This window comes from Phalangium opilio, unplaced genomic scaffold, assembly GCF_054372755.1.
Source record: "Phalangium opilio isolate 3A_F unplaced genomic scaffold, DU_Popi_V2 ptg000528l_1, whole genome shotgun sequence".
NCBI lineage: Eukaryota > Metazoa > Arthropoda > Arachnida > Opiliones > Phalangiidae > Phalangium > Phalangium opilio.
Window position 1 is genome coordinate 242,321 of NW_028324242.1, and position 26,839 is coordinate 269,159.

General features: G+C 37.2%; 4 protein-coding genes and 1 long non-coding RNA gene across 11 annotated transcripts in view; 2 read left to right on the top strand and 3 right to left on the bottom strand.

Annotated features, from left to right (window-relative positions):
- kat80 (katanin p80) overlaps window positions 1–17,251 on the bottom strand; it is a 44,395-nt gene extending 27,144 nt beyond the window's left edge. Inside the window, exons 1-2 of the mRNA XM_089861945.1 lie at window positions 16,659–17,251; window positions 12,936–13,066 (exon numbers count right to left, since the gene is read on the bottom strand). Coding sequence (XP_089718071.1) covers window positions 12,936–13,066; window positions 16,659–16,704 — 177 coding nt within the window. The 5' untranslated portion in view covers window positions 16,705–17,251. The remainder of the gene's footprint in view (window positions 1–12,935; window positions 13,067–16,658) is intronic.
- The window catches only part of LOC149588890 (uncharacterized), a 27,647-nt gene continuing 808 nt past the window's right edge, over window positions 1–26,839 (top strand). Inside the window, exon 1 of the long non-coding RNA XR_016379753.1 lies at window positions 1–424. This is a non-coding gene — a long non-coding RNA (uncharacterized LOC149588890). The remainder of the gene's footprint in view (window positions 425–26,839) is intronic.
- Window positions 17,355–18,551, top strand: mip40 (Myb-interacting protein 40). Its single transcript, XM_089861973.1, has 2 exons — window positions 17,355–17,493; window positions 17,607–18,551. Exon 2 carries the CDS (start codon window positions 17,647–17,649, stop codon window positions 18,514–18,516), a length of 870 nt encoding a protein of 289 aa, XP_089718099.1. The 5' UTR covers window positions 17,355–17,493; window positions 17,607–17,646; the 3' UTR covers window positions 18,517–18,551.
- On the bottom strand, window positions 18,530–21,482 carry LOC149588892 (prolyl 4-hydroxylase subunit alpha-1-like). The gene is made up of 10 exons (XM_089861955.1): window positions 21,149–21,482; window positions 20,729–21,086; window positions 20,281–20,664; window positions 20,021–20,214; window positions 19,778–19,951; window positions 19,460–19,684; window positions 19,332–19,397; window positions 19,190–19,258; window positions 19,031–19,127; window positions 18,530–18,966 (listed from the first exon to the last, which is right to left on the bottom strand). Exons 2-10 carry the CDS (start codon window positions 21,057–21,059, stop codon window positions 18,896–18,898), a joined length of 1,611 nt encoding a protein of 536 aa, XP_089718081.1. The 5' UTR covers window positions 21,060–21,086; window positions 21,149–21,482; the 3' UTR covers window positions 18,530–18,895.
- Zdhhc8 (zinc finger DHHC-type containing 8) lies at window positions 21,730–26,466 on the bottom strand. Of its 7 annotated transcripts, none has more exons than XM_089861951.1 (8): window positions 25,730–26,466; window positions 25,538–25,659; window positions 25,316–25,473; window positions 25,070–25,242; window positions 24,655–24,757; window positions 24,498–24,601; window positions 24,295–24,425; window positions 21,730–24,237 (listed from the first exon to the last, which is right to left on the bottom strand). In XM_089861951.1, exons 1-8 carry the CDS (start codon window positions 25,819–25,821, stop codon window positions 22,943–22,945), a joined length of 2,178 nt encoding a protein of 725 aa, XP_089718077.1. In that variant the 5' UTR covers window positions 25,822–26,466; the 3' UTR covers window positions 21,730–22,942. The 7 variants fall into 7 exon arrangements, with proteins under 7 accessions (XP_089718077.1, XP_089718078.1, XP_089718073.1 ...); XM_089861952.1 differs by having other exon boundaries at window positions 24,295–24,422; window positions 25,730–26,465; XM_089861947.1 differs by having other exon boundaries at window positions 21,730–24,425; window positions 25,730–26,119; window positions 26,348–26,441.

Here is a 26,839-nt window from a genome sequence, read left to right on the forward strand (position 1 = left end):
GCGTTACCGCGAAAAACGTCAAATAAAACCTGGCGCCAGGCGACTTAATTGGAGGTCTCATTTGGGACCAATGTTGGTGGTCATGGGAAGCCAAAAATAGGAAGGGGATTCGAACTTGAACAAAATAAAGAAAATCATTCCGAGGTCGTGAGTCGAAGCAGTAACATCTCAATACTTAAAAACTTCTTCTGGACCAAGGATGGACAAAAAGAACTTGGTCTCCGCGCTGGCCGCGAAAAACTAACTTAGAATCCTGAGCAGCTCTCATCAGTCATCACACCAGAAGTACATGAACAGTCGTGCCTTGCCACACCGTAGTCGTATTAACTCTCGTATCGTGATATCTCAACTCTTGAACTCTACCACCACTATTCTACAAAACTACATTCTTCAATTCTTCAAGCCTCGAGACCAACGATAAGTGGTGAGTACATTTGACTTAACGCGTCGTAGTATCTGCGCATGCTGCATGTTATTATTTTGGGGGTAATGTAATTTTATAGTACTAGTATATTTTAGTAGTAGTCACCATTTAATTGAATATTAGTTATAGTTTAATCACAAGTAAATTATTTGTTTTTGCGTATTGCCAAAAGTAACGTTTCATAGTAGCAGTAGTAGTTTTAAGATATGTTTCGCGATAAACATGACTCTTGGTATGGCAAGAAAGCTTATTTTAATGGTCAGCTATCTTGAAAAATGGTGGCCAGAACATACCGTGGTACTATACAGGGTGTTTCAGATAAGTCGTTTGCACTCTTACGTTTTCCCTCATGAATATACGAATTGATTTACACTCTCTCGCAATATCATTGACCTTAGGTTTCGCACCACGTCCTGCACTAGAGATAATTCTTCCATAAAATATTAATATTAATATCAAACCCTAATCCTATCTTTTCAATTAAACAAAGCCTGCCTCGGTAATGTATTATGACATTGATGGTGGTAGGGGACATTCTCTTAACTCAAAGGCTAATAACCCCGCCGCGCAAAGAGTTAAGGGGTTTGTCCATGAATAAGGCGTGAAATCCATTAGAAATAAAGAACTGTAGTACGCCGCGTGGCCGCGAAATGCAAAAAAGAATGATAAAAAATATTTTAATAAAGTTAAGAGAGGCCGGGCGCAGCGAAAAAGGGCTACCAAATATCCAATCAAACAAAAGGAAGGCATTATTAAAACGAAATTAATCTAACGGGTGGGAGGACTCGGTTCAGTCAGTATGATCATAAGTTCATAAGACGCGTTCCATAAGTTTGTCACTGGTTACTAAGAGAGCTCGTCATGAAACTTAATAGATTCTCGTATAGCGACGCCTGATAAGGCTTAGTACAGACTAAATAAGAAACTAGACTACTAAACCGATTGTAGTAAATTTTCGTTTGTCGTTCTCCCTTGAACTAGCTCGAGCTGTAAGTCTCTAATGTTACGAAGTATAGGTAGTGTCATACTTATAGAGCGTATCTCATAAACTTATGGTACGACTAAAAAAGTCACGCGCTACCAAGCGCGAGTTTCGTGATCCACGAGGCCGTTGATGAGGAATTTATAAACTACATCAACATCATCATCATCTCTGTTATTAAACACACGAAGTAGATCTATCTCCAGCTTCCGGTACTAAGAAACATTAGAGTGTTTACGGTAAACATTAAAACTATAATTATACGAATTAAGTAATGCCTCTATAAACAATAGTAGTGTATCTTTGGGTGTAGTTTTAATTGAAAAGTTTAAAATGGGGCAAATACACGCGCGAGGAAGTTCATTCAAATGCTATTTATTTTAATTTTTTAAGCGAAAGGAAGGTTAGGAATGGTGCCAAAACGTTTGTTACTAATCCCATGTAGAGACAGGTAATGGCAAAGCTTATCTAAATGTCAAATTAATTCGACATAATTAAGTCGAAAAAAAATTCAAGGTCGTGTGAGAGAAATTCCTTTTCGTTTCGCGTGACTTACACTCAAGAGAGCGAAGACGAAAAAATTTCAAAGAAAATTTTAAAATCTGTGAGCGAAAAATGATAAGATTTATAGAATCAAACTTTAGTTTAGTCTAAAAAGAAGTTTCGACAGCCAATAAATATATTTATATTTTCTCTGCTAATGGACCTCTGCAAGACAGGCAGGTTAGCGTAAAAAACAAGATAAACAATTGAGAAGACACCACTTAACAAAGAGTATATATATAGCGGAAAACGTACGTCAGTAGCGTGATCAATAAAAACGGTACAACCGATTTGATACAAAATCGATACTGGCTAATACCTTTATCCAATTATATCGTTACCCTACGCTTGAGAAATACAGACTTACAATATAAGAAAGGCTTCAATTTAGTTAATTTGAAATACAAAGCAAGGGCGCTCCTTTAAAATCACATCAATATTTAGTATCATTTACATAGGGCTTAGCCTTAATCGAGTATTAATTACTCCCAGGGCATTTAAAACGTCTCACACCTCCCTACTACACTCTACAGTATGCGTAAGTTCATAAGATAAGTTTGTCACTGGTTACTGAGAGCCTATCATGAAATGAATGAGGTAGGTCAGATTCTGGGTAAAGCGAGGGACGCCTGGTGAGGCGCTGCTGTCAAAGGCTCAGTAATGCGGACTAAATAGCACCTAGACGAAGTCTAGGTAGTGTCACACTTACGGAACGTATCTTATAAACTTATGGTAGTAGTAGTACTCTCCTTTCACAGAAAATGACACGGCGGTTGCCATAGAGACGGGATTTTCTTTAACAGGCTGGGCAGTTCCCGTTGATAGCTAAACCCCGTAACGTCAATATTAACGTCGGTGATAAACTAGTGGGGATTAGTGAAAGCTTGGCGGCGATAAAAATGAGGTTATTGACTATTCACTATACAAACTCCATGGAAAAGTTTCTTTTTCTAACTGAAAGGGTTCAGTTGTGAAGCGCGCAAATTAGAAATTTACGGCCATAAAATAATGTATTCAGATATGACCCATATTCAAGCGGCAAACAAATATAATTCTTTAATTAAAAAAAAAACCTCGAGTGAAAAAAGGTGAACCCCAGGTAGAAAAGAATAATTCTATAACACCTGCTTAGTGGTTGCGTTAATTTGGTTTCGTAGATGACAAACAGATAAAAACACAGGTGAAAAAAATAAAATGGGCTTAAAGAGAGAATAAAATGGTCTGACAAAATCATTAATAAAGCTTATAATTTTTTAAAATTAAATAATAAAATTCCTTATAGGAAAAATAGGATTTATTTTCCCGGAATTATAGGACTTGATAATGACAAAGAATATTATCCTTTTATTGGAAAATATAGGACTAAAAATGCTCATTTATATATAATACTATTTTGTTTAAAACCAAGTAATAAATCTAAAGAAATTAGATTTTACTTTGAAAATATTAGCTTAATTAAAATATTAACTACACAAAAACTTCGACTAAGTCAAAAAATATAGGATATTATGGGACCTTTCACAAAATTATAGGATAATATAGGACAGGTTCAAAAATATATGGTTTTATAGGAATTATAACACGGTTGTCAGACCATTTCAATCTCCCTTTAAAGGCCGACATATAGCGAACTACGTAGCACGGTTTTCAATGTGGATTCGAAAATTGTTCGTCTCGATGCTCGGTTTTTACTTCGCTGGTACTCGGCCTTTAAGGTTTCTTAAAGCCGGTAATTAAATCTCAATGTAGGTGAGGGAAACTTCACAATATTTAATTAATTAACCGTCCTTCGAGGTAAAAAATTGCCTACACTTAAAGCCACGCAGTCTACGAGGAAAAATACGTTAACCCAAAGGGTTGAGGGTTGAAATTTACTTAACGCCTTTGGAAACAAAAGCGTACAAAATTTATAAATTTAGAACGTGGGAAGTCCACAAAGAAAGCGATTATTTCTGCCATCATCGGTTACTTCTTAGTAGATAATTTTTGCTACGTAACGGCGTTGACTCCGTGCCTATACTTGGGTACACTCAAAACTCACAAAGGTCAAACGCGATGCAAATCTCAGGGTCGTACGTTGCTTAGTCATCAATTTCTAACGTGCCTAAATTAGTTGCATTGTAAAAGAATAAGTCACTTTGTAAGTTAAGACTCCAGAGAGTCAAGGACGCCTTCAAATATTTTACCGAAAGAAATGCGGATCGTGACATTAATATATATATACCCGGAATTTAATACAATATAGTACGTATATATAACTGCCATAAAAAGAGAGACGTGGTGGAACCATAAAAACCTTGCGAAATTTGACGATAAGACGTCAAGGTTTCGTAAAATTCAATCGACTCACTATATCTAAGCTCTTAATATGGTAAAGTCTCAAACATTTCAACTATACACTAGAGTTTATTTGATAATAGCAGGAGTTCATAATAACCCCCCTTCGGGGGAAGTATGAAACTGGCCATAGAGCTAATGGTAAAAATCGCGAACAACAAGATTTTGTCGTTGCGCATAGAAAGGATTAGCCTGTTTATGGACATACAACCTTACAGTATATCGTAGTGGTATCTATGCTCCTTGGTTTTCGTTCCAAAACTTCCGTTGGCTGGGATCTCCGTCGAAAAGAAAAATGGCGATATGGTGGATGAAGAAACACTTTGCAATTCTTATATTAAAGATACTGCGTATAAATTTGTCCAAACCGTTTTAATTTAACCACGGAATTCTCACTCACTCATATCACAACAAAACATTTTTGACGATCGTTTAAATGTTTTGTAGAAAACTAGAAACCCCGACTAAAAGCCAACTTCTTAGCCAAGGCTTACTTTACACCGTTCCGACAGAAGCAGACGTGAGCCATTTTCGCTCCCAAAATCACAAGATAAAAATAGTGCTAAACCGGAAGTGTGTAAGTTAATGCGCGTGGGCGCTAAAAAATGGGGTAACTATTTCTTTGGGAGTTAAGCGGTGTATGAATCCGCTGAGCTTTACGGCGAAACTTTGTTGTTACGGGCTTTTTAACCAGTTTCGTACTTCGGGTTATTATGAACTCCTGATAATAGTCATTCTTACTGTCTTAAATTCTAAAGTTCTATGGGGTAGACATAAGTAACCCGGCTGGCCATGAACATAACGTGAAAAAACCTTTCATTATCATAAAAAACATAATAAATTTAGTTATTGTATCATACGAGACTTTACAACAATAGAAAACACCTGTTTTTCAAAGTTGTATTATAATTCTGTCTCCAGGGTTAGTACAAAATATTTCGAATGAAATTCCCTGACCATAAATTACCCTGACCATTTGCAATAACTTACATGGCAAAACCTAAACGCGTTTAATTACTCATCTGAAAATAGCTTATTAATATTTTTAGGAAAATAAAATCATGAATATTTCGGAGATTTATTAAATACATTTGCCTAAAGGTCAAGGACGGTCGACCCAAAGTGGTCCTATAACTAAACCATCATCGCGTTACCTCATATTTGTACAAAGATCAGATTATTTCGCATCCGTATTCAAAACAAAACGAACATTAACCAGAAGAGGGTGGTATAAAATCGTGGCCAGCGTGACTTTTTTAAAGTGGTCAATTTCCTCGGCCGGTTACTACGTCTTCCGAAAATCCGGCGGAACTGGTTGAAGGAACACAATGACTATAGGGGCCTACAACTACTCTTTTGTATTTCAAAGCTCGTTTCCCCCCAAGCTCGTTTAATAGTCTAGCGCACCTTGCCAAATAAAAAGAAAAATAAGCCGCTTTCTACTCTTGATACGCTCGAAAAACCATATGGAATCGTTTGGGTAGAATTTCCCAGTCTTAGAAAATCAGAAATTTTATTTTTAACCCAACGAGACATCTTGCAGCTTTAAATAAACCTGCATTAAACCTTCCAACATAATTTTAAATTAAGTACACTACCCTATATCTATCAACATGAATTTAAAGTTCATTTTAGCAGAAGCGCAAACTCTATTTGCAAAATTCCATATATTTAAACTTAAAACATTAAAACTCTAGAGAGATTTAATTAATTTCAAAACTAACCCCTATGGAGCGAGACACATAGATAGAAACGGATGTTATTGCTATGAAAAGAATTTTAAAAACAAATTCCACCACCAACACGACGAATACTTAATATAACCCTGCTGACACTGAAAATAAAACTGAAGATTAAACTAAACGCGTTAAGCCTAGGTTTCCCCCAATCCCCAATGTAATAAAAAAGGTAAAAAAAAATACGCCAAGTTCAACAACCACCACGAGCCTGCACCGAGTGAAACAACCGACCCGTGACTACGAGAGATCACGAAACGAATATAAAAGTGACGTCACTACGCACGCATCTTTCCAAAACACGACTTAGATTAAAGAGGGACAAATCTGATACCATCGCGTTATAAAAACCGTTTCAATTTCGCAAATACTAATCTAATATCGAACAATCAACACCTGCCGGAAATATATAACTATACCAACCCGGAAATAAATTAGGGAGAAAATTATGAAGGGTTAAGACACACAGCGACAGAGAGAGAGAAGGGGTTTTTCCTAGGAAGTGACATCGCTTGATACAAAAGAAATCAATTTCTCGGACATGTCAATGACCTTGGTTTGGGTCTGTACACAAACCTCGACAACTTTACAAGGAGTCCTAGTTAGAAAAAGAAGGTTCATGGGTTGCCTCGAGTCATGCCAAAAAGGAGAACCACCACAACACACAACTTCTCGTGATCCAGAATAAAGAAGAAGCAATTACTATAAGAACGGAATATCCACACGTAGTTTTAACTCAACACGCTACGCTATGCATCTACATTTTTCCTAAGGCATACACACAATAATACTTATACTATGTAGGCATATAATATTAATACCAGTTGCTTTAGAAGTTAAACGCTATTATTAGAAAGGACATTGCCACCAACACACAACATACACTTGTTTACGGAAAGAAAGATATCATAGTAATATTCTTGAAGACTTCCGTTTGCTTTGTAGATCGTACGTGGGCTTTTAATTTTGTGACAGATTATAATTAAATTTTATGAATTTAAATTACCGGGATGTGAAGCGCGCGATGGTTCTTCTAAGTTACAAATGAACGCATAACGAAATCAAAACATTAAACCAGTTTTATCCGAGGCGCATGAAAATACTAGAAATGAACTTGCAACATGATGAACAAACGAAGTGTAGTAAAATGTAGCCTGGCCTCCTGGTGTAAACTGTATCAGTCCTCCTAGTCTGAAAACTATGTATAAACGCGTTCTTTAAAAAAATAAATTAAATAGAATATTCAATAAAGGTTTTAATGCTAAACATATCGAAAGCAAAACCATAACACAAGAAAACCGAAACCAGTTTCGAGAAACTTAATAAGAGGGTAAAGAAATTTTAAACTGGTTTTGCGAATAAAGACGAACAGTTGTCGAACTGGATAAAAATCGAAACAAGGAATAAACCGCGCTAAAACGCGAGCCCTTGCCGATAGCTATGGGACAAGAAGAGTATGTGAGGATGATTATAAACGTTAACTCTTTACCTTAAAAATAATAAACTGGCGCTAGAAAAACCACGTGTGACCTTAAATGGGTCAATTCCCCAAGACAAATTTCTGCCTCGCTTTCTCCGCAATTGTAGCGTTAATTTTAATTTTATTTAAGTAATGAAAAAGAAAAAGGGTTGACCAAAAGGAGGTTTAAACAATATATTAATTAGTTCAACTTGAAAAGACATATACGGGTGGCAAAACAACCCTGTACAATGAAGATTTCTATCTTTTCTGACGTGTGAGTACGCCAAGTTTTAAAACAATACAATGCTAACGAAGACGCGGCCTCATTTTCAAGTAGACTCGGGGGTACCAAAGAAAAACAAAAATGACAACTGAGAAAGTTGAAAAATAAAAAATTTGGATGTAGGGTTGAGGAAACTCACGCTCACGTCTTTACACGTATAATTCATATTTTAATAATTATAGTTTACATTTCTTCAAATTTGGGTTTCGGATGGGATAAATACACACTTCCAGAAGACCCAAATTCAAATAATAAAAATACTAAGTTATATTCAAGGTTTACCGTTTCAAAAATATAAACACCTGTCCTGTCAGATTCACAAGGGAAACGCAAACGTAACATTTATACATATGTATACAGGGTGTTTCTGATAAGACTACATGCATAAATTAAGGGAGATGTTCTTTGGGTGCACGATTTTGAGTGAAAAACTTCCATCTCCATTTTGCAAAGAAGGGACACTGTTTTGAAGTTAAGATTTGATGGGTGTTTTAGGGATGGCCCCTGAATTAAATTAGAAATAATTGTCTTAATCAGTTTCTTAATTATATTTAAAGGGGTTATCCGATTCCTAAAACACTTAATTAACTCGAAAACAGTGTCCCTTTGGTCAAACAAAATGGAGATAGAAGTTACACTTTCAACTCTCAATTTCGCCCAAAAAATACCCCCCTTAATTTATGCATGCAAACTTATCAGAAACACCCTGTATAAGTGTGCATATATATACAATCGTGGTTAGGATATATTTTTTACAACCGTACATTATTATTTAACCCCGCTTCAAAGTAAATGGAAAAAAAAAAAAAAAAAAAGAAAATGTGGGTCATAATAAACATATGTAAAAAACCCGTTGTTATAAGTTTGGGGAAGATATTACTTGACCTTGTTCACAACATGTTTATTATGACTGATTCCCCCCCCCCCCGGGTATCTCGCTGAATGATATCTATTCTTCAGATTAATAATAATAAAAAAACGGGGCATAAGGAACATATATTAAAATAAAATTTTGATTGAAACTGAGAAAGGGAAATTTTTTTTAAGAAATCTAAAAGAGTTCCAGACTCTTGAGATATGGAATGGAATAAAACCAAAATTATAACTAAGATAGACTTAGATGATGACAGAAAATTGTGTTATCGGGGCTCCCAGAATAATCTCAAAAATTAATAGGGTTAAATTGATTTTTCAAACATTAACTTCAACGTGGTTAAACCAAAACCCATACTTTTCTTTCCAAAAAACTCCCAATTTTGCGAGTTAAACTATACAATACAAGAAGAGCATCACCCATGACCATTTAAAATCAGATAGGTATAAGGTTAGTGCCCTTTGAGCCCAGCCAACTACGTAATAGCGCCTAGAAAGCGCGGGAAAAAACATTAGAAAAAAATGAAACACAAGTTTCCGATACAGTTGAAAAACTCTTACGATTGAAGCGGCACTCCATGAAGGTCAATGGCCGTAGACTGGACAGTCCCCACCCACCTCTTTCCCCAGTCTACCTTCACGCGAAAGTGACCACTAGAGGCCGAAGCCGTATAAAATAAAGTGGACTCCAGAGAAGCGAGGGGGGAGGGAAATAGCAAAAAGATACAAAGATTTAATATTACGACATTAATCAGTATTCACGAAGGATTTTAGGGTTGGTCCCCGACGTGCAAAAATCGAAAGAGTAATACGTACAGTATTTCCAAGAATATAAAGGACAATATTCAATCTATATAATTGCTCTATGAGAAGTTGGTTAGCACGAAGTTATTAGCCTGATTTTTATGTTTGTATATATTAATATTCATTACTGGATTTCAGCCAATATATATATCTCTCAAAATATAGGAAATTATAGGATAATATAGGGCAGGTTCAAAAATGTACTACTTTATAGGAATTATAGGGTCGCTGGGCTCCTTGTTAATATCACTTTCCTCCACCGTAACATTTTTAAGACTAAGGTGAACTAGTCTAAATTCTGAAGTCAATATCATAATTTCTACTAAATATATTTCTGTTGTTACTATACACTTTTCGCTATAATTCTTACATTCTCATCGGTTACCGTCAAAAATTATGAGAAGCGCTTATGCCTATATATTTTTTCTTGGCATTCCTTTGAACCTATTAAAAAAGGGAGGCTCGATTCGAAACGCTAATTAATGTCGTGTTCCAATTAGATCATTTTGACGAATAATTTAAATAATTCTTAAAAGAGAGACTCCCATATTTTTCCTGGTACGAGGACGTTTCGTAAGAAAGGGTTATATATTAAGTGTACGTACGTACGCTCGATTATATAAAAGTGTGGCGAGGTTATAATAATTAATTTTCTTAAGCCTTGGTCGTGATACAAAATTGTATCATTTTAAGAAAGAAAATTTCCATACCTATTCACGCGTTAAGAAAATAATTTATTCAAAAGAACAAGTAGATTTTTCTTACTTTCGCTTCTTGAGAGAGAGCGAGTAAGATATAAAAATATGGAAATATCTTTAACCATGCTTGACAATTTTACCATTCCATAACAAATTTGATTTAAAGGACCATAAGGGGGTTTAAAACTTAACTTGCTCGTATTTTCTCTAATATTGTAGATAGATGCAAGGTTCCAATTGATATATTGATTATTTTACAAGCTCTTTCGATTAAAAAAGAATCAAATTTAATAATTAACAACGTCTCCAAACGTTTATCAAGAATATGATCAAAAACTTTATAGTTTATTTTCAACGCAAACTTGTCGGCATTCTTTAAAAGGCGCTAAACTCTTTAAAAGCTAATTCTGTTGAAATCACGACAGTTTATTTTCATAATTTGCGAATTTATCTTGGAGTAAAAAAAAAACTTAGCTATAGTAGAATAAAAACAAATTGAAATCCAGGCCACTAAGCGTAGGAATTACTGAAGTATTTGCCTAAAAAAATTTTACCTCCAAAAAATATAAGGGGGCTACTTGTTACGAGAAAAGACGACCTCTCTCAGAACTTGGAAATTAAGTATTAAGTAAAAACCAAGAGGGGGTAGGAAATAATCGTTTCCGCTTCAGGAAACTGACTGGAAAAGGGGTGTTTAGGGTTGCGCCACTTGGTCCGTAACACGTGTGGGTTTCCCTTTTTGCGTAGGTATTTTAAAACATGCCCAAAAAGTGGAATAAGAAATTCCTATTCCACGAGGTATAATACCTACGTTAAAGATGTTTCTAGAATGAGACTACTATAAAAATGTTCGATAAGGAATTGAAATTAACGAGTTGGGCCCTCTCTCTGTGTGTGTACACCATAACACGCCTCCCTTCGAACATACGGTATAATTGATCGAGCCCGATTAGTTCGTGTTGTTGCAATAGTGATTCAGATAGACAGTTAGGGGCTAAATCAAAAATACTGCAAACGAAAAGCTATCATTGGTGAACACGTGGGTGATTATAGAAAAAAGCATCTGCATCTATTCTCGTTATTGGGGACAAATACAAATTAACTTCGTGTTGACATAACGTTAAGAATGCTTAGCGTGTTAAGCCCAAATTATTATTTCCAAGAAACTAACATATTACAGACGTTATGAATTAAACTGAACACTTTATATTTGATTTTCCCTCGCCTAGGTTCAAAGTGTGTTTCTGATAATGATATAAGTCTGGCGTAAATTAAGGGGTATGTTCTTTGGGCCACTTTGAGTGGAAAACGTAACTTCTATCTCCATTTTGCCGTCCAAACAAACTTTGGGCCAATCAAAAGGCCATTGCGCAACTGCCAATCAATATCAGGGGTTATAGCTAGGGTTAAGAAAACTTCCATCCCTAAATTCAAAACTTCTCTTCAAACCCACAGTACAGGACGGCGATTTTTCTTTCAAAAACAAGCAACTCCTATAATCGAGTTAAAAAATTCAGCCCTTGAACTGAATGCAAACGAAAGGAAGCCCTAAACGTCGAGGATTATATACACGGGCGGGTGTACTTGTATTAGTTTTAACAGATAGGTGAGAAATTCAACTGAATTTCAAAATACCTAGTTCGCTAAAAGTAAAACCGAAATATAAACGTACACTGAAATGAACCATCCAAGGTTCAAATCTTTTAGACGTAAAACATTACAACCACCGACCCGGGAATGAATTAAATTACCAATTCAAATGAAGGGTTGATTTTTCTAGCCTTTTTAAATTATTTGGGAATTTCGAAGGGGCCCCCTAAAGAAAAAGGTGTTCACGAAAAGAGGTTTATAAGACACGAGGATTATTTTTCTTTTCCCATCACGTTTCTGCATGACATCACCGGGTAATGAAGACACCAGCTAGTCCACAAAATTGGCGACATCACTACCCAACCGTGAACTTTATCGCGTCGAAAAAAAAACCCTAAAATGACTAATTTTCTCAAGAGATATCAACTCTCGGAGGATGCGAGTATCTCACTATATAACCCATATATTTGAGGGGCCAAATGTAATTTCAAATGTTGCTGAACCATGCCACGAGTTTGATTGTTTTGATTATTGTAATGATAGCGGTAATTAAATTACAGAGTAAAGTCAAGATCAAATATATCTTAAAATAATCAAAAAAACCTCATCGAGGCCTGACGAAGATTTTCTCTGAACTGCTTAGTTCTCTTTTCTCTGTCTGCGAAAATTGTTTAATTCTTAACAACCGAGTTTGACGCGTTTATGGTAGATGACACCAACCGTAACCATTTTCAAATAATATTTAAAGATAAAGATATATATGGTAATTTACCGTAATTAAAGAAATTGATAACCGCGAAACTATTTTGCATATTTTCCTCGAATAACACTTGCCAGAGATTACCAGGGACAGGGTATCGTTATTCTATTCCCAAATTTCGCGAGATATTCCTGGTTTGCGCGCGTTATTTAGACAATTTTCCTGGACTCTTAAATTTCTTTTGGTGGCTCAAGTACTTTCCAATGGGAATTTTGGAATACATATCATAGCGCGCGCATAATAACTACAATATAGTATAAACTCACCCTGAGTCACTAAAGTCGCGTGGCATAAAAAAAGGAACGGGTTGAAATGAGATCAGGCCAATCATCAGACCATGACCTTTCACAAAAAGCCGGGTATAACTATAACCTCGACTTCGCTTGTCATATAGATTACCTCTTAACCACCACACACAGAGAAAAAAGATAGAATGAACTCACCATAATGCAATTTGGTTTTCCGATGGCCCATAAGTTGACCTTTTTATCCTCGCCACCGGTGACCATGACCCGGCCGGACCGACGTCCCAAAGCCAGACAGTTGACGCTTTGTCCATGAGCCACAAATTCCTCTGTAAGAGATACCATTCGTTAAAATATAAGTCTACGAAAAAACACTAGAAATTTTCAAAACATTTGAAATGGAAAGCACCTATGCTATAGATAGTGCGCGGACAAGTGTTGCCAGTCATTTGAGAGTGCAATTCAACAACTATCTACAAAAGAACCATTCAGTTCCAAACCTGCACAGACGCTCTCACAAATTATTGGCAACCCTGAGGCGCGGTTAAAGTTAAGAAACTGTGTTCGAAATTTATCTGGCCCCTCTAAATGCACACTGTTTTCAAAATCATTTACACTTGGGTTCATATAATGGAACAGGGTTTCAAATTATCTTAAACTAAGTCTCCTTGATCGAAACAACTGATCAAACTAGTCCTAGTACCAAAATGATCATTGCACCATTCAACTTTAAGACAAATCTCACGGGGGTAATTTTTCCATGACCACGTGTGACAAACAAATCAAAAGTAAGGCATACCCCATCCAACGGTGTAGGACGATTCTCTGGACCATTCCTTAATCTCCTTACGTTTTTGTCGCCTAAAACTATTGGTATTGTAATTACCCAAGGAACTAGCCATTTTATATCCGTTGTAAAACATGGGGAGATGATTTTTATTAAAATTTTAACGAAGAACACAAATTAATTTCACTTCCGACGACAATTAATCCAAGAAGCGGTGTCATAATAACGGAGCACAAAACAATTATTGACGCGTTTGGTTTAATAATTTTTTGATATTAAAAACAACTGATAAAGAATTGTGTAACGCGGTAGTAAGGCTGCCGACCGTCTGAACTAGCCACGAGTAAGTTGATGACCGTTCTTAACAGTTCCCTTTTGCTTAGTAACTGCTGGGAGCGAGTGTACGAGTTAATCGAAGCGAAGCAGTCGTTCGTTTGCCAGGTAGAAAACCCGGGGGATGGTTCGATAATGGGGCGGTCATTCGACTGCGGGGGCTTCTATTCACTTTGAAGACGATCTACCGTGTTTTTCAGAATATTTTTTCACGCTAAACAAAACGTTTTACTGTATTAAAACAATGGGAATCTCGTTTCAACGAACTTACATTGACTGTCCCGACGCGCGTTGGTCGACTGACGCGGCGTACCTTTGACTGAATCATTTTTGGACCTTTTACAGTACCAGGGTTTATACAACTTTTGGAAAACAAATTTCCCTGAGCTTTCCAGGTTTTTCCCGTATATAGAGTATCCAATGGAGCAAATGTTAACGAAGGAGGAGGCAAATATGACTATTACATACTCAAAGGACATCCCCGTATCTCTAGTATAACCAGAGTTACGAGCCTCCAAAGTATATTGCAATGTTAACCCTTTGGAGGGGGTATGTTTATGAACATTTTACTTAATTACTCGGCCCCTGTTTGACGCAAATTTCCCTGAATTTTACTAAAAATTCTAAATTTCCCTGAGGTTTTTGTCAACTATTTATTTCCCTGATTTTTCCAGGTTTTCCAGGTTTGTATGAACCCTGAGTACTATATATTTCAGGGGTTGATAGAAACTCAAGCCTAGTTAGAGTGCAACCAGCTATATTTTTGTGTAGGCTCGTTTTTTTGTATTTCGGAGAAAAGAAGGGTTAATTTCCGAAATTTGTTTGCGCGCTTTTAAATTTATTTTGGCAGGGTGTATCCGTTTCCGCGCGTAATTAGGGGTTTAAGAGGTAACGCGGGGTTACGAGACGAGTTAGTTTTTATAAAAAAAAAAGGGCGATGCTTTTTTCACAAGTTCGAATTTAAATTGCGTATTAGTTGTCTGTGGTTCGATTTATGTTCGCATCTAATTACAGAACTGATTATGCAAATACTCTGGACTGATTCACCAAGAACGATGAATATATTTTAATTACCTAATATTTCGGTTTCCTCGCCTATAATCTACCCTTGATTTTTTTTTTTTGTTAATTTCCAGTTTATTGAAATCTATAAGCAGCACGTGAAATTTTCAGTTTACTCAAATGTATAATAACGTGAAATTTTCCCATAAATGTGAGTACGTGAATATTGGCGCCTAAACCGCGAATACGCTCTAAAATTTTATGCCATTCGGGGCATAGCATTGAAATAAAAATAAAAGCCAGTGGTGGCAATTTAAAAATAGGGAGTGTTTCAGTGTTCCTGACTGAAGTGTAGCGGAAAACAAGCGGCTTTCTTCCATGCTCGCACGCAATCAGGTAGAAGGAGAATTAAAAGTCAGCTACGATACGATACGGTTTAAAACGGGGGCAGTAAATGGGCAGTTCCGTAACCCGCCTAACCTCTGACCTTATTTTTACCGGTGTACCCGCAAGTACTAGGGGATCGTCCCGAATAGTGACCCATTTCGGACGATACAGGGGGTTATCTTCGACCTCAATCTCGCGCCGAATTAATTAAACTATTCTTTTTTAAATGAATCGGTTCCCCGTCACTAATATTCAATTAATTACAATTCGGGATTAAAAGGTTTTACTGATAATCAGAAGCATTAACAGTTAATGACAGCGAATCAAAATTCAAAAGATCGCGTAACGAATAATTTAAAAAAACTTAAAACCTGATATACCAGTTTGGTTAACGGTTTAATCAAATCATTAGAACTTAAGCAACTGATTTAGAGAGACGGGATACTCGATACATCTTGAAGTAATGAGAATTTATTATCTTAAGATGTCCAACCTCTCTAGAGATTCTCAGCGATTAGGGGCAAATTAATTTAATAATATATTTGATCACTTTAATTTCGTTCTGCTTTTTAAAGGAGTTCCCAACTGATATTTACTTTAATTCATGGTGGTGCACTAAACTTCATTAATATTAAATAACCTTCTACTACCTGCCAAAAAAAAGCTAGTCATTTTATCCGTATTAGGGCAATACTTAAAATTGTATTAAACGAGTTATTCCATTTACCCTTGAAAATAATAATGCTGGTACCCGACTGGCTCTACTATTGGTAGATTATAATTAATATACTAGCAGTGGAACGGGTCTAGATAAAAAATCTATAGTCTATTTAATACCAGCATTAATTCTATTTAATTAATTTCTCTGATACCCAAATTCAATATCTCTCATATTTTTGGTGCTTTTTATGCACCAAACAATAGTCTACTTCATTCAACAATAAAATAAATTTTAGTATAAAAATTGTAAATTAATATTAAGAAAAGGTCCACTGAGTCCTGATTAAGTCCTGGACTGGTATACTATGAACCGGATACATTGACATCAACCCCTTATACACTACTGATCAAGCATGCATTAATAATCGAATGGCATACTCGAATTTCCCAAATACAAGAAAAAACTTTTTGAAAATTGTTGAGCACTTATAAAGATCTTTCAATCCAGCCAGGACTGTAAGTTGAAACTTTAAAATTTAAATTGCAACTCGATACTTTATGTAAATACATTTTTGATTTAAACAATGGGTTCCTTTTGTGTGTCAAAGTAACTAACCAATTTTACTAATCTCCTATTCAATTATTCTTGATAATTTATCTCCGGGCTAGTTAGGGTTCTTATGAACAATCTTAACTATGATCAAATGCTCTTAATTAAATTAAACTAAAATTAAAAGGAAATTTAAACTTACGTAGCTTCCAAAAGCGTTTAGTTGGCATCATATTGGTTGTTGCCATGTTTTTGATGCTGATGTCGCGTATTTTCCACTGAACTTTATTCCTACATTCACTTCTTATTTTTTTATTGACAATGTCACCATCAGCATGATGCCATTATATTTGTATTTCAACAAACAATGAACCATTCATCTCACAAAAACACTGAATAAACTAAACACTTCACTGTCGTAAAACTGTTCTTCGCATTCTTGAAAATTATCTACTTGATGAACGTAAGCTTAAGAAGTTTCAAAGTATTTTTTCCGTATTTTCTTCCTGTTGAATGTTGACCGAGGCTTAACTTCGCAACTGACGCCGACTTAAGTTTACCGTAACAACGGTTATACGTATTTGTTAAGCTAACAAAGCGCTTCGATTTCGAAGCATTTAGACTCACAATAAATTATTTTAATCGTTCACCGTCTCAATTAGTTGAAATTTTAACTTACAGCGATATAAAATAAATTTTTAAATTCGGTTTTCAATAATTGGGCACGGCTCTCTTAATCGACCGATAGCACGTACACAAGCACACTTCAAAATAAAATAAAAAGAGTCATCACGCAACGCCGACTATATCTAGGCGGCGTTGCATCACGTCTATGTTCAATGGGAAATGTCTTACCGCGCAAGTACTGAAATATTTGAATTAGCCAATAAGGTTTCAGATTTAAATTTTCCGGTCTTTTCATTGGTTTACAATTCAATTAATCCCGCCATCGCCATTTTTTCGCCTTGAAGCGTTTCCTTGAGGTGGATACGTCCCGAGAGAAAAATATTAGATAATAATATCAATTAAAATCTCGAGTAAGAGATTTTCAGTGAATCTTAATTACTGTTTATATTTTTTAATGATTTGCATGCCCTAAATGCTAATAATCTTTTATAAATTTACGCTGCTAACTTGAACTTGTTTTTAGGCCAAGGCCTAAGGTAAAACAGACCTTACAGAGAAGCAAAATGCAGCAGCAGAATGCTAATGCCGCGCAAATTGCTCAAATCAAGAAAGGAATGAGAGTTCCCCAAATTGCTCTTCATCGAGTTAACATCAAACAAGAGAAAATAGACGGCGAATTACAAGGGGCTAGGCAGAAGTTAGATGGAGCATTACAGGTTTTGGTGGAGAAAGCCGAGGAAAGCTCATCCTCATCGGATGAAAGCTTGAAAAACATTGACATACAAGTTAAGAGAGAAGATCTGACAAATTTATCCGACGTTATAATGCCACTTAGACGAACTATTCGAAGACCAGGCCGAAAACGAAAGAGCAAAGATGAATACTCCCTCAAAAACAGCTACATCTTGAAGCTGTTTGACCGTAGCGTTGATCTAGCACTTTTTGCCCCTGACACTCCTTTATATCCAGTTTGCCGCGCTTGGATTAGAAACAAACCACGAAATAAATCCCCCAGCTCCCCAAGACGCGGACGTAGTCTTAGTAGAACCCCTTCTCCCACTATACCGGAAGATACAATTGAAGAATCAACCGAAGATGGTTCAATTGAACCTAACAAAAATGTCTACCAATTACCAGCACCCACACCTGTACCGGCAAAATACGCTAATAGAAGCCCCAGAATTCCATCACCCCCACCTAAAAAATCGGAAGAAATGGTTATATCATCCGGTGATGACGCCCCCAGTCACGAAAATCTTCTATCAAATCACATTTTGAGATGGAGAGGAGTTCGTCAAAAATGGAAAGAAGCTTCGGCTATTAACGAAAAACGTTACGTAGAAAGCACTAAAATGTTGAAAACAATGTACGATAACGCGTTTCCTAAAGAGGAATCTTATCCTGTAACCCCCAATCAGAATCAAAGTCAATAAAAATAAAATGCAATTGTTTTAAAAACAAGTAGAAATTACTTTTTATGGCAATTAGCTATTTAAGTTACAAACACTTGACGACGTTTCCACGTAAAGATCTATATTATGGCACTATTAAACAATGATCTGTTAGCGAAAGCTTACTATTATTTACTAACTATATTCCGCCAAATGGAGAATTATGATGGAACATTCAAATCTTCCAAATCCTAATCGAGGATTGTCGATAAAATAAAACTATACAGCTAGTTTTAACTACTTTAAAAATAAAAGCGATTATGACTGTTTTTTGTTTTTTTAAATGTTAGATACACATGTCAGGAACCTTTATATTATTAATCATTAATAGAAAAATAAACTAATAAGAAGAGAGTTATAGCTAATCGTTAAATTTCAAACCACACTTTCGGCGGAATTCTTGGCCCCTTTCATGAATCCATTTATTGGCAACTGAAATTATTATATTAAAGATGATGACGTTACTTTTTTTATAAGTAATTGAATGAAAATTTACCCCATTTGGATCCGGCTAGTACGGGACAAGCCGCGTGTCTAGTTAGCATATCTCCTTCCCCACTTTGATGTAAATTATACCAAAAAGCTGCGGAACCCTAATAATAATAATAATTGGTTAATAATATTTATTAATTAAGCGAAGCTTCGACCTAATTACTTTTCTGGGCCAAATGGCAACTCCAATTTGAGGAAAAACTGTCGCTCCACCAGCATGAACGTCACTTAGCTAATAATAATAACCAAAATGTTTAGAATTACTGCAACATTTTGAATTTTCTATTATTTATTATTATACTTACGTAAGAAAGCCAAGTAGCAATTCTGTTGCCTGTTCCCAAGCTTTTAAACGCATTCTTTTCTTCTCTCTGAACCAAAAAAAAAATTATACTGTTAACATTAATAACTTATCGATGCGGTTACATCTTACCCTAGCAAAGTCAAAATGAGGTTCATAGTGTCCTCCAATTCCGTAATTAACCACTTGCAATTCCTCAGCGGTATCCATTGTCAGTCCAGTTACTTGCTGAATTCTTCTACTAATTCGCGCTACCGCTGGATGGTCACCGTTCTTGAGCCACGCGCTTTTGCTTATTCTATAACTAGCAACTTCTAGTTCGCCCGATTTGTAATTTTGTACAGTCGCGCGTTTTAGCTAAAAGAATGCGAAATGTTTTGACAAAATTGATCAGTAAGTCATCATGACGCGCGTCACGCCATGGGCGGGAGGATAAAGTAATTATATTACCATTGGTTGAGCCATATTACGGACAATTTCCATTTCATTTTCTAAAATGACTTCGTGATAAACTGTGATCTTTGGTTTGTAAAAAATATCTTCTTCTTTCACCGGTTGTAAAAGCAAAAATGGATGATTATTTGTTCTGTATCTACACTTTAACTTCATCTGGTCGCTGGCACTCTGCAACGAAACAATTCACTCATTCTCACTCGCAATTCACTATATCAGGTACTACTACTATATACTTACAAGTGGCCTTTCACCACGACATAGCTTCTCGTACATTTGTCGTTCAGAAATGTCTTTAGTGGAATCTGTATCAGTAAATGAAATTTTGGACTCAATTGGCACATCACCGTCATCTCCTCTTTTTCTTCCTTCCGCTTTTTGGCTGTTGTCCTCAAAGTATATTTTATTGCCTCGAGCTCTTGGATGGTCAGGAACTGGAAAAACCTTTTATTACAAACCCGCCCGCGCGTCATAAGTCTTTCATTTTTATAACGTTATACCTAATTCCAAGAGATCATTCGTTAATTTGAGAGCGTGGCGTGAATTGCCTTGCATGTAAGTAGAAAACGCCAAATATTCTAAAATCTCCGACTTATCAGCGGTCAGATTCTTCTCTTCGGCAACCCGATCAAGGGCTTCTTGCATCCATAAGACAGTGTGATAATGATCTCCATTATTGTAAGATTGTCTGCCCAATTCGAAGCAATCTCCAGCCGTTAATTCCGGACTCTGTTTAGTGCCCTTGATTTTTCCTTGCGCCAAAGCCGAAGTTTCTAATTTGTAAGTATCCTGGAGTCTAAGAAGGGCTATGGCCGCGCCATTCAGGTCCTCATCATCTGGAAACCTTATGTCTTGACTATTTCTGGTCATGTTTTCAATGATTTCTATAGAAAAATAATAAAATACGTTCAACTGTCACGAGTATTTTAGCGTGAAATGTTCATTTACCTTTTCCAACACCACCTAATAGAAGAGTTTCCGCGGCTTTCCAATCTGAAGTAAGCTTCTTCACGAGCAAATACGCGTTGACTGGATTGGCTAAAAAGCTCGTAGTATCTTCACTCGCTGCTTCGTATATTTTACCATATTCTTCTCTTAGTCTTCGAATTTTTTGTAGTCTGTTTTCTTCGGCTTGTATATAGTTTTCTAAGGTTTTAACTATTTCGGCTTCAGTTTTTAGAAGCTTCTCAAGATCTACGACAGCGGTGAACATCTCGCTGTTAACTAAACAAATGCCAAAGGCGCAAACCAAACTGCAGAGTATATGAAGGGATCCCATATCTGATTACTTAAGTATTATTAAAACCTAATTATGAAAAAAGATTAGTTCGTAGATTGTAATTGAAGCGAATCTACTAAAGTACTTACGATTCACCAACCAAAAAAAATTATTTATTCCGTAATATTTCCATGGTATTTAATTACCACATCACCGGATACGCGATAAATGCCGCGAGCGAAATCTCCTAGATTCTTAATTAGAATAATCTGATTTTCATCTCCATCTTCCGAATCCAAAGTCCTTTATCACGATTCCTCAACTTCCTCAAAAGGAAAAAAGGGTGAAGCGGGCGGGGGCCAACTCAAAGACGGAGTAGAAAAATTCGAGTCAATGCCGTCACGTAGGCACTCCAATCGTTACGAAGCCGTGTTCTTGTACTGGCAAGCTACCTTGTCCACGAGTCACTTTCCGCGTACATTTCACGTCAACCTATCTTCAAGACGAAGGGGACTATCTTAATTGTTTTTCCAGACTTCGTCTTTTTCACGCTGATTTGTCACAGATTTCTTATCAAACGTTTAGGACAAAATAAAAAAAGATTAGACGTTAGCCCAAAAGGTCTTGGAAGGAACCACACCGGAAATGTTTTAGGGATAGGTTCTGCTACAGAAATTTAATAAAATAAAATGAAGTGTACACTTACCAAAACCAGAAACGTACGCTCGAATTAAATTTACAAGAATGACAAAACCTTTTTATTAACAATACACAAAATGCTCTGTACAATAATAACGCGTTAAAACATGAATTTTTATATTATATATACCTCTTCTTTTAATGTACAAAATACAAATAGGCCTACGTAAGAAACATTCAACACAATTTCTCTCTTGTCGGTATGTAGGTTTAACCAAATCATCGGGACCCGTGCAAATACTTCAAAAATGTGCAAATAAATCTCCCAGACTATGAAAAAAAAAAAAACCCCAAAATATTTAATTTAAATAAATACAAACCTTAAATTAGTTTTAAAATTAAACCTAAAATACGCCGCCCTTGGGAGTAAATTTTCCAATGTCCTATATAATACGATACAAGTCGTAATCTTTTTATTTTTGTCAATTAGATTATGTTCCCTAATTAAAATTAATAAATTCTTCCTATGAATTAGATGAAAGATGAGTTCGTTTTTAATTTTTTTTTTTTTTCGTTTTAAAAATGATTATCCTGGAGAAAATTTAATTTACAAATATTCACAAGCAAATTCTCTTTTAATACTTTGTAAGATTTCTTTTTTTATAACTGGTTTATATGAGTTTGGGTTATAGCGTTTTCAAATTACGTACGCTACTTGGTTAATAAAAATAACCTGTTCGATAATAGTTATTATTATAATACAAATAATAAGTAAAAACCATTAACTATTCTAATTAAAAAAAAAAAAACACTTTTTTGAGCCTCAAAACATGATTAAATAAAATTAAACTGGGGTAATTAGCGTAGCTTATTCCTGATCAGCGCCATCTACCCATAGCGGTGACTTTGAGAACTACTGTAAGCGGCAAGCCAATCAGATGTCGCTAAAATCTGGTGACGTCATTTTTGGTAAGACCCGAGAGTGCCAGTCAGTGACGTCACCAGATTTTAGCCACATCTGTTTGGCTTGCCGCTTACAGTAGTTCTCAAAGTCGCCGCTATGGGTAGGTGGCGCTGATCAGGAATAAGGCTAATTAGGGACATAATTAAAATAGTACACTCAAAAAGGACGACACGTATATAGAAGGGGGGGGGGAAACCTGCATAATACAGCCTACGCAGCTCGTACCTTTTTAAGTTTTTTTTTTAGATAAGTTAATTAATTGTCAATTACTTCTAAAATACCGGGGGGGGGAACTTTGGGGGGTTGGGGGAGGTGTGTTCTACTAATAAAAGTTAGGGGGCTACACTGAGATTTCGTAATTCATTTCGTATAAGCTCCTTTTATCGGCATTGGGGTCATTTTGGGGTTCGTGCCTGGAAGGCTGTTGAGGTGGTAAGGGGGCTGTGGGGGATAAACTTTGTTGATGTTTAATTTGACCACTAGGATGACCATATATTAAATGTCTATGCTCCGCTTTAGACGGACCAGAATGTTGGCCTCCCGAAGAAGCGGCGGCGGCTTTGTTTTTATCTAAAGAGTCCGTCATTTCCAGGGCTTTCAAAAACGACATTGGTCTTCGAACGTGAGGACGGCTACTAGCCGGTGACGTATCGTGGCCGGGTGGAGGCGTCGCTCGTCCGGCTCCCGCTCTTTTCGATTGAGGCGAGGCGGAACCGTGATGGCGCGGATAAGAAACAGAAACAGTTCCACCGGCATTGCTACCAACGCCCATAGAGTGATAACCACCACCACCACCACCACCGGGGACTTGGGACGTCGGGGTATTAGGCCCCGACCCTTGCTCTGGACGGGAGTTTCTGCGGCTTCCTCTGTGATATGGGGGCGCTTGTCCGCCTCCGCTTTCGCCTCCCCAATGCCCGGCTAAGATGGTTCTGTTCGCTAAATCCTGCAAATTATCAGTGGTTTGATTACCAATGGCGCGGTGACCGTAGTTCCCATTCATCTGATCAGCGGAAACTCTAACTAGTTCGCTTTCCGAGGCAAACTTTCTATTAGGGCTTATGCTCCTGGCGGGAATTTTGCCTCTAGAAGTGGGTCCTCCAGCGGCGGATACGTATCCGTAATAGGGTAAGGCTGGAATATTTCTTCCCGGTAAAACTTGCACTGCCCCAGCGGGATGACGCTTAGCCACAACGGGAGAAGGGCTGGGAGACGCGTTGATGGGGGAGCCGGGACTCGAGCGTCTACTATTAGGATTGAACGCCGCTTTGCTTTCGGGACTATTTATAGTAGGACTGGTTAAACTGCGGGGAGGCGGCGTTCTCGAGCTTCTAGGACTATTCACCGCTGGCCACTGAGGATGGCCATTTTCGGGCGTGGGTGGGAGAGCTTGGGAGCCACGATTATCCATAGAACTCGCTGACGACCTTGGCAAACGAGGAGCCATGGGCGGGGCTCCCACTCCTCCGCTGCTGGAATATTGACTTCGTCCAGATGGGTGACTGGGTAGGTGAGACAAATTCGTCTCTTGAATGACAGTCCCCCCGCTGAAGAAATTCGTTTTTGATCCGTGGTGGGGTGGTGAGGGCTCGCAGTCTCGAGACTGGCTTTGAGAGTTTTCGAACGAATCCATCCCTACATCAACATCCGATAAATCCGCGGGACCTTGAAGCATTTTATTATAAGAATTACTGGCAGGATGTCGGCTGGCCGCGCTGTTATCCATGTAGATTTTGATTTGGTTTTCGGACATTCGCGCCGAAACCGTTGGTGCGGGGATTGATATACTTTTGGGTTTCCTCTTCTTTCGCCCTTGATACCTTCTCGTAAATTAAACGCGCCATGTTAAATTCGGAGTTTTACTAAAACGAATCTCGCCCCTATATAACAGTTACCTGGGGTACTGGGGCCCGCACAACATGGTGCACACGTTCATGACGCATCCTTTCGAAAAAGGATTATAACCCCCTCTAAACTTGCCAGTCACCTTAAAAACAAACTGTTACATTATGGAACTATTATCTATCTACATTCTACGGGAACTAATTTTACTTGTTCATTCGTAGTTCTGCCTCTAGATACTAACACCACGTGAAACCCCGAAAGTCCCAAAATCGGAATAAAAAGTAAAGCTATAATTACGATTATAACTAAACTGATTCCCAGAGTTAAGAAAAATAATTAGCGTAGCTTATTCCTGATCAGCGCCATCTACCCATAGCGGTGACTTTGAGAACTACTGTTAGCGGCAAGCCAATCAGATGTCGCTAAAATCTGGTGACGTCATTTTTGGTAAGACCCCCCCCCCTCGAGAGTGCCAGTCAGTGACGTCACCAGATTTTAGCGACATCTGATTGGCTTGCCGCTAACAGTAGTTCTCAAAGTCGCCGCTATGGGTAGGTGGCGCTGATCAGGAATAAGCTACGCTAATTGAGACTAAACGAATAATAAGTTCGTCAAAGGATACGTAACGATAGTGTTGTGTTCCTTTAGGTTATCCTTCTTATGCAGAATGTATATAACACACCAAGAAAAAATAGAAATCATGTGAATGCTCAAAAATATAAGGAACAGAAAAAAATAGCGATAATTCCTTCTTCCGATACAATTATTGACCCAGGGGCAATGATGATCGAAAGTCTAAAAATGGACAAGTTTCCAATATATTATTCCTAAACCTCCAAGTTCGATAAAAGTGTAGACTAGTCTATACCTCTATGCAGCTATTACAAACGCTACAATGCGAACATCTCGGTGGTCGATAAAACTGGCACGTAACGCACCATTTCATCCTGACCGTTATACCATTAATTTCTACATTTTTATAAAGAGGAGCTCGAAAATCGTCATCTTTATCCTCATCAGGTCCAGCTACCAATGTTAAAATTTGTCATAAAGGATACTCTCATCATTGGGGGCTGGCGTTAACACGCACCTTTGGGAATAATCCCGGGATCCATAAATGTTGCCAATGTAAAATTTGCCAACACCAAAAGAGTAATAACTCCTTGACATATCGGTACCGCTATATGGTATTGAATAGTCAAAAATGGACATCTAAACAAACCCCAACGAGAGTTAACCCTTATAATAATAAGAAACTTATAAAGAATCCTGGGAAACTCACGGAAACGCGAAAAATAACGAAGTGGCAGTTATGAGCAGTGTCCAAGCGCACGTCGCTGGTATCACGCGAGTCTTTGATTTACACTCGGGCATGATTACAAATTTATCGCTTTTAATTCCTCCCCGAATTTTAATTAATTAATTAATTAACTAATTAACGTTTGCCTAGTGTTTTTTAAATTAAATTATCGGAATAACATTTCTAGGCTTTCGTATACATTAATTGAGCTGTTATCAAATTCATGACAATGTTCTATAGACAATGACTGGCTGTACGTATAATGGAAACAAACACATTTCCTTCGGCTATCTTACGACGAACGCGTGGTGATTAAAAATCATGATGATTTAATAACATTAATTACCCTCCTCTAATCGCTTAACTCTTTAACTGGAAAAGAAATTCGCGTAACAAGCGTGTAAGGACAGGGGATGGATGGTATTTGGGTTACCGTCCGCGGGTTTATCGACTAGCAATGCAATGCTAATGAAGCCAAGGCTTATATTAAAAAAAGGCCACGCGAATCTTACACGATTTGACAGAAATTTAGAATGATTAATTTATAACCCCACCGTATCGAATATTGAAACGATTTATATAAAATATATATTGAAATACCTCTACTCGGAATACTGCGGCGTAAAAATATCAATTGTCAAAATCTTCCCGGTGGTACGATAGCCTTCGATGGTCGCCCCTCGCCCGACCCTCATAATGAAGCCATAGGTTATCTAATTTGTCCCGCAGTGAGATTTATCTCGACCCACCCTCCCTAAAGCCAATTCATTGGTTGTCGGGCATTGCGTAGGCGTTGCCCGTAATGACGTCACTATAGGTGTAAAAATAAAGTTTCTTTACTTCTGACGTCATTAAGGCTTTGCCTAAGGCGCATTCGCATTTTTGAGAACTAGAAAAAATAAATTCATATAGGGGCCTACCAAAATTCTACCGAAAACTTGGCCCCTTTTCTCTTATTACAAAATAATTAGTCTTAAAACCGAGGACGACCGCGCGTCATCCGCCATTGGTTTAATGGCGTCTGCTAAATCGAACCATCCAATAGGGAGGGATAAGGGGTTCTGGCTAGCAGACGCCACTATAGCAATGGCG